General features: G+C 34.0%; 1 protein-coding gene across 1 annotated transcript; it reads right to left on the reverse strand.

Annotated features, from left to right (window-relative positions):
- Positions 1-499: 499 nt before the first annotated feature.
- Positions 500-4,771, reverse strand: RGS1 (regulator of G protein signaling 1). The gene is made up of 5 exons (XM_007989121.3): positions 4,615-4,771; positions 4,174-4,254; positions 3,702-3,763; positions 2,145-2,308; positions 500-1,390 (listed from the first exon to the last, which is right to left on the reverse strand). The coding sequence occupies exons 1-5, from the start codon at positions 4,749-4,751 to the stop codon at positions 1,205-1,207; spliced, it is 630 nt and encodes a 209-aa protein (XP_007987312.1). The 5' UTR covers positions 4,752-4,771; the 3' UTR covers positions 500-1,204.
- Between the last annotated feature and the right edge of the window lie 3,275 nt (positions 4,772-8,046).

Genomic DNA, 8,046 nt, shown 5'->3' on the forward strand with positions numbered 1-8,046 from the left:
CCTGGCCGTGTGACTCACCTTCAGAATCAGTTGGAACTTTCTTTTAAGTATACATTCCCATATCCTACCCTTTGGAGATTTGGTTCAGTCATTCTGGTATGGGACCCCAAAACAGGGATATGTGTGTATGTTTTTTTAACATTCTAGATGATTTTGAGAGTTACCTAAAGTTATGAACTAGTGACTTAATCTCTTTCTGAGTCTCAGCTTTCATAGGATTGCTATGAATGTTAAATGAGAAAATATGTCTAAATTTTATGAACTTTAACTCACAATAAAATATATGCTGTTAATTAGATTACTTCTTGAAATAACTTTTCTATCCCTTTTTAAAAGACTTCAATTTCTTATTGAACATGAGATCATATTATATTTGTTTGATTTTGTGCCTTGCGATAGCAGAGAGAAAAATGATGAATTCTGTCTAAACTAATATGTAAAATATAATATCCACTAGATAATAGTTTTAGATATTAAAGAGATGGTAGAAAGAATAATCTTATTTGAATTATGTATTTATTTTCAAAATCTGAGGAATAAATGCAAATTTTTAAAAGTAGCAAGGACATGTAAACAGAAATTGTTTCTATATATTTTAATACAAAATCCACATTTATTATTAGCACCAATGATTTAACTTACAAATATATTCTGAGTCCCTGGTTTTAAGACCAATAGCTTAAGTTAAACACACCCTTCATCTCTTCCAAAGTCAAAAACAATAAAACAACAAAATAACACCTACAAGCAATAGTAGCAATGGCAATTTGAAAACACATACATTAAGTTAATGGGACTTCAATAGCTCAATACAAACTATATAATAATATGTAGCATAGATGTCAGTTGACCTTGATTCCTACAGTCTGCTGTAATCAGTTTCATAGCCTTTAGTCACAGTTTCTGCGTAACTGGAGTTACCTCGCCTTCTCAGTTCTGAGGGGCTTTCTAATACAGAGCTCCACTGTTTTTTATGACAGTACCACAGTATCTTCTTCCTTCTACGGTCTCCCTGTTTTTGTCTTGCTTCTGCTTCTTCAAATCTGCGCCTGGACAACTTTCATGTTAATCCATTCTGAGTCATTTGTTCTTCTTGGCCTGTCAAGACACCCAAAAAAGGCCAAGTTGTTCACCCAGGGAGCCATATTGGCACATTCCTTCTGCACTTGATACTATCTTTTAATTCCCTTCAACCAGAGACCAGTCACTTTAGGCTATTAGCCTGCAGGCCATTGAGAAGATTTAAGTAAATATCTGATTTGAGGAACCTGGGATAAGAGTCCTTTTCCATAAGAGTATATATGACTTTTTGTGCTTCATCAAAACATGTGGGGGTTGGTGCTTTAATCTTCTTGGCTGTAGATTCTCGAGTGCGGAAGTCAATATTGATCTAAAAAAGAAAACCTTGTTAGTTAATATATACTTCTTATTTATGGCAAATTTTATGATGTTACTGTGTTTTTTGAATCTCCTCAGAAAGTGATTTTAAGGCCTCATTTAAATCAACTCAAATATCTCTTAAATGCCTTTCCAAAGTCAGCTCTATACTAGGTGTGAAGGAGATAAGAAATATTACAAAAATGTCTTTGTTCCAAATTTCCTCATAGTATAGTTGGGAGAGACAAAAGAAGCAGACATGAAAAATTTAAGTATCCACGTAAGATGATCCATATGTCACAAAGAGTGATATGGGCATTTAAGATTTACAGGAGGAGAAGGCTCTTTTTGTTGCTATTTTCTGCTTAGACCACAAATATTTATCTGGTACTACTGTTAATTGGAAATACTTTTGCTGCTGCAATTGTATACATTATGCAAATCTGCATTTTCTTATCCAAAATGAGAGCACTCATTAAGGACTCCCTGACATGCAGTTCTGGTCAGTAACAATACCCTTAACCCTTCCCTCACCCTCATCATGGCAGCTGGTTTTGTAAAATCAGTCTCTTCATTCTACTGTGCTGAAACCTTCACCAATATAGAAAATTAGATTCTCATTGCACTGAACTATATTTATATACCTAAGTATGTAGAAGTAAAATTATATACCCCCAAAAGATTTTATCTTGTTGTATATATTAAATGTTATTTCTGCATGTAGGGTCTTTTATGGAGAAACTGAAGATGATAAGCTTAACACTCACTTGTTTAGCAGCATCTGAATGCACAAATACTTTATATATCTCTTCTGCTTTGCAGGGCAAAAGATCAGACTCTGTTTTCTTATAGTCTTCACAAGCCAGCCAGAACTCAATATTCTCCTCACTGAATTCAGACTTTAGGAAACTTCCAAAGACTTTTTGACCAGCTAAAAAGAAAGGGGGGGTGGGGCGGGTGGGAAGATAATTCATTTAAATAAACCAACAAATGAATACTTTGAAGAAGAAATTTGTAAGAAAAATACAATTGCATTCTATTCATACAAAGGTAAGAGATAGCTACTGCTGAAATAGCTATATTATAGATTGTAGAGATGAGAAGGCATTTGAAATTTCTTCATTCATAGAAGAGGAATCTGGGGCCAGACAAACTCGTTCACAGTCACACTGCTACTTAATGGTGGCTACCGAACTATGTTTTGCTTCTATCTGCTGTTCGAATTGAAATTCTGCTCCCCTGAATATAAAACCATCTTTTATATATGCCAAATCTTAGCCAGAGTAGAGAGTATTTTAGGGAAGCAAATACTGACAAAAGGCATTAACATCACATTAATAATTAGCAAATATAATTTCCCCATCTAATTTATATTAGCCAGAAAATAGGCCTATATATGATCTGTAGGCCTGATGTACTAATTATGTTTGCTAGCGTTTACTGAGACTTTTATATTGTACCATTTATGATCCATATCTATACCATTTATTTGTTTAGCTGAATTATAAACAAAGTCAGCTGAGCTAGAGTGAACAAGGTGATTCCCAAGTAAAGCTCCTTAGGGTGTCTGTGGGGAGGAAAGAATAATCTCACTCTTTAGAGATAGAGACCACACTGCTCATCTGCACCTCTGAAAAAGGTCCTAATCTGAGTAGAATTGTTATGCCCAAGACAAGGGGAAGGCAAGCTGATTTCATTCTTTACCTTCTCTCATCTGAAAATCTCCACAAGACTATTTGTGCTTAAAAATCCTTCTATCATGTTTATGTCAAAACAACTATCATGTTATAATAATGCAATTATTTATGTTATGTATCTCAACCACCTTCAAGGCAGTAAGAGACTATCTTTGATTTTGAATCCTTGGTACCTCTACAATGTCCTCTACATAAGAGTGAGATGAATGATGAATGTATGAAAGATAATTTAATTAATTGAATGAATGAATCATACTTGTTACATCTAAGTGTAGAAAAATACGTTCTTTAGGCAGATTTCAAAATGGCAATGTACATGTTAAAATATTTAGCTTACTTTTAAAAACTTTACATATCAGGATCCCAGTACAGTGTTTAATTTTATCTCCATAATGATCTATGAAAATACCTAATTTTCTTGGCAAATTTGTCTAAAAGGATTTGGCACAATTGAGTGCGAAGTCAGCATTATTAAGAGGCATACTATGCTGAAGTTATCAGTAACTACAGACAAACTAGAATACAACTTTTTGCATACTATCCTACCCAGAATACTATATTTAGTGAAGCCATTCCATTTTTTAGAGTATTGCACTGAACCCGGAAACATTCAATAGTTATACTTACTTTGGTTGGCAAGAAGTTTTTCCAGAGACAGAGACCATTGCATTACTTCAGCAGCAGAAAGTCTGCAGGGGACAAAAATGTACGTACATTAGTCGTTTTTAAAAATGTAAGCACACATGAAATAAGAATGACTGTTACACTTTGATAACTTTACAAACTAAAACTGTAGTTCTAATAATTATGTTAAAATTTATTCACAAAATGCAAAACACCCCTTAGAGTTACTATAGTTATGAAAAAAAACCTACCAATAAAGTTTGAAAAAAATCCAAATAGATAAAGTCCCATATGTGTGTGCACACATTTGTATTCAATTTACATTGGTACTGATACAGTCTCACTTTATTTGGCATGTTACTTAAAAAAAATGAAGTCTACTGTGTGCAGTATTTATCCCTTCCTGGGATATAGAGATGATGCATAGGCGTCTCTTGAAAATGATAATGATAGTTTAGTGTATTAGTGTACTTACATGTCCTTGGTCTTGGAAGATTTCATTCCAGATTCCAGATGTGGGATCATAGATCTCAGGTATGCTTTCATATCCATTCCACTGCAAAAGACATAAAAGTGAATATTCATGTTTCTTCAGAATTCATTTTATTTGTAAAACGACATAGAATAAATTTAAGGAATAAAACAATACTAAAAATGGTTGATATAACATTTTGCTATATTCGAATAGAGCTCATTTTTATGAGTCCATGTACAGAAAAGCTCCTACCCAATTTAATGCCATATCAAGATTTATTTTTTTAATACAGCTGAATATTACTTACTACTCACAACAGACAATTAACTGCTCTGATCTGGCTAAACTAAATGCTCACATTCTCTTCCATTCATTCTCAATCCTTCTGCCATTAAAGATAACCTGTTAAAATTCACAAAGTGAGATTCTGAACAAACTTACAAAGTCTTTGGCCTCCTTTTTTGCATTTTGTCGTCTAGAAGTGAATGAGCGGTTCCTTTCAATTCCTTTGGATTAGCAGAGAAGAACATTCCTGGCATTTTGTCTAACTTTGGAGTGGAGATGGCTGCTGCGCGCATGGTGCTCTGAGCAAATATGCGCGCGTCAACGTCTCTGCTGCTTTATATAGTAGAACACAGACAGGCACTTGCTGTTTGAAGGAGTGTGTTTATCAAGTGATGTTACCACAGACACTGGAAGTTCCCCCTTTCTTGGTGTGCTGTGATGTGTATCTTGAAAAAAAAAAAAAGCATACAGTGATGTCTTGTGGTTGAAACTTAACCAAACGAGAACAGGTCACTTGATTAGAAAGAAAGGAAATTAAACATACAGAGGTACACACACATATGTCACATGTCTAAAGCATTAACAGCATCAGTCTTTGGTTCTGGAGGATATTTGTTTATTTTAAAAGTTGCATGTTTCAATAAACTGTTTCATTTGGTGTATTAATTTATCACATAGAAACTCACATAGAAATTCATCACATAGCGTTGTATCTTACTCGATGCTTTGGATAGTCCTTGACTATAAAATTCATCTGATCAAAATATTTTAAGAGTTCTTTTTTTTTCCCGCAGGAAGCAGTGCAAAGTAAACGAATAATTTTTGTTTAATTATTTTTGCACATACCTGATAGGAGGGAAAGTTGTAGAGGCTATCTTCATGTTTTCCCACTCCAATTCTCATCCCTTATTTCCATGGCAGGAAATTTCCATGTTAGTATTTTCCAAGGTGTGTGCTAGACATCGACTGGCAATACATAAGGTGCTTTTAAGGGGTATATGGCTTTTAATATTATTTTCATGTTGAGAATATAACTAGTATATCAAACTTTGATTTTTGCATATTTTACATATTAGGAAAAAAATAAAGTTTAATTAAAACACATCACAAATAAATAAATGTTTAATTGTATACAAATATGACATAATTTGTAAACATACTGATACTAAGTTTGCAGTATCAGAGGAAAAACTGCTCAAGGTAAAATAAAAGTCTATTTGGATAGACCAATGATATGTACTTCTTAGGTAATGATCTTTCACATTTTGACAGTACCTCTGGAGATAACAGTTTTAGCTTTAATAGAGATTAAAGTTTAAAAGATAAACAAAACTAAAGGAACTAGATGACTAATCACGTATAAGGATAGAGAAGTTAGTAAATATAAGCTTTCCAGAGTTTATATAATGAGTGTGGCTTATTTCTTAAGAGTACCTTAAGCCTCTTTGGATTTTACCCCTGAAAGGACAACACTTTGCTTTGAAAGGACAAAAGAGCCTTTACTTAAAGAAGCTTCTGATGGTATCACATAACGCTGATAAAAGAGAGGGGAGTATTAACTTTTCTATTCTGGTTCTATCATCAGGATAAAGAATATTTGAAGAAAACACATTTACAGTATTATAAAATTCACTTATACACAGTCATTAACTTCACTATAATGAGCTCATTATATCTTATGTAAGAAGCATCATTTTATGTTGGGAAGAAAACATGAGGCATTAAGAAAGATAACTAGTGAGATGAGCTGGCCACTTTGGAAGTGACCCGAATGAAACCGGCGAAGCTCAAAGACTGATGACATAAAGGCATTTGTTTGTATACTTCCTGTGGTTCAGTCCATACTTAATTTCCTGTTAAAATCTTCAACGTTGCTCATGTTTGTTGATCTAGTATCCTCTCACTCCTCTAGATAATTGTGAGTAAATTATGTTAGAGTAAAATGATTTAAAAATTATTTTTGACAGTCCAGTATTATTATCACCCAAATATACTGACAGTTTCCAAAGAACAAGAGCAGCAGCAAAAGTTATGGGGCCAAGTAAGTTTGGGAAATGTTGGGCTCCTGACTTGTTAAAGAACTAAATCCTCTTTAGATAGGGAAAATAGGTTTTTGAAATAATGTTTTTTTGACACCATGTTAAGAAACTCTGGTCTGAGATCAAAATAAGTTTTGCCTGTAGCATATTTAGGAACTGCTTTGATGCTCCCAACATTTTGCTACCCCTACCCCAATACAGATTTTGAAGCGCAAGCATTTACAAGTGCATGCTTCCACACTTGAATAGAAATATAAACTCTTGAAAGAGGGAGTCCTTTCAAAATTCCTGTATGACAATTGGCTGATAAGGTCACCTTAGTCATGCAGTAATGCAGCTGCTTTCTCAGAGGCTGTTTGCTAATCCATGCAAAGTCTGTATGTTCCAGAACAAGGCAAATTTGGTCAAGTTGTATCAACAAGCTCTGACGAGCTCATGGCAAGGCGTTGAAAGTTCCCTATTAATTTTAAAGAGAGTGCCACTATCTGGCCCCTGTTTGTAAAATTCACTAAGAAAAGATAAACTGTCAAATCGTAACTTTATTGAATCAATGACTTTGGTTGAAATAGTAGAGGATGTCAAAAACGTCAGTAGAAGAAACAGTGGGTCTCACAAACAATCTGGGTTTCAGTTTTCCCTCTTTGAAACTGTGCTAAAACGTCTAGGTTGGAGTTTCTAGGAAAAAGAATACTTCATGTAGTCTTAGTGTTATCTTTTTTTAAAAAAATAAAAATTAATAGACTTCATTTTTAGGGAAGTTTTAGATTTACGGTAAAATTGAGTGGAAAGTACAGAGTTCCCACATACTCCCCACCTTTCACCTTGCCTCCAGCTCCACCACCAGCACCATCCCTCATTAGTGGGAAATATTTGTTACAACTGATGAACCTACAGCAACACAGCATTATCATCTAAAATCTATAGGTTACATTAGAGTTCACTCTTGATGCTGTACATTCCATGAGTTTGACAAATGTATCATGATATTGTATCCATCATTATAGTACCATATAAAATACTTTTCCTTCCCTAAAAATCCCAGTACTATATTTTAAAATACCTAGGAGATTGGTTCAGTAAGATATTTCAGATTATGGCTATTGATATTGATAGGAAAAATAAGGAAAATTTTAATCTTTGCTGAACTGATTTGAATTGAAACATTTGGTTTCAATTACTCCAATTACTGGAATACTAATAGGGAATGCTTTGCTTAAGCCTGATGTTTTTCGAACTTTTAAAATGTTGCTAAAATCTTGTTGTGGATATTAGAATTGCGAGACAAGGGGTAATGATGAATATAATATTCTACTTTAAAATAAAAATGTATTTATACTGGAAAAGTCAGTGACGTGGAAAGATAGCTTGATCCATTGAAACAAAATGTTTTGATTCAGCAAACTTTAATTGCATCCCTACAGTGTATCACACATAAGGTACTGCAGATACAAAGATGAATGAATCTCTGTCTTAAGGGGTCCACTGTGTAGTAGGGCTGACAAATATTTGTGAAAGGTGCCATCAGAGAGGAATGTACAGAGGAAAGAAC

The sequence above is a fragment of the Chlorocebus sabaeus genome, chromosome 25, assembly GCF_047675955.1.
Source record: "Chlorocebus sabaeus isolate Y175 chromosome 25, mChlSab1.0.hap1, whole genome shotgun sequence".
In the NCBI taxonomy this organism is placed as follows: domain Eukaryota; kingdom Metazoa; phylum Chordata; class Mammalia; order Primates; family Cercopithecidae; genus Chlorocebus; species Chlorocebus sabaeus.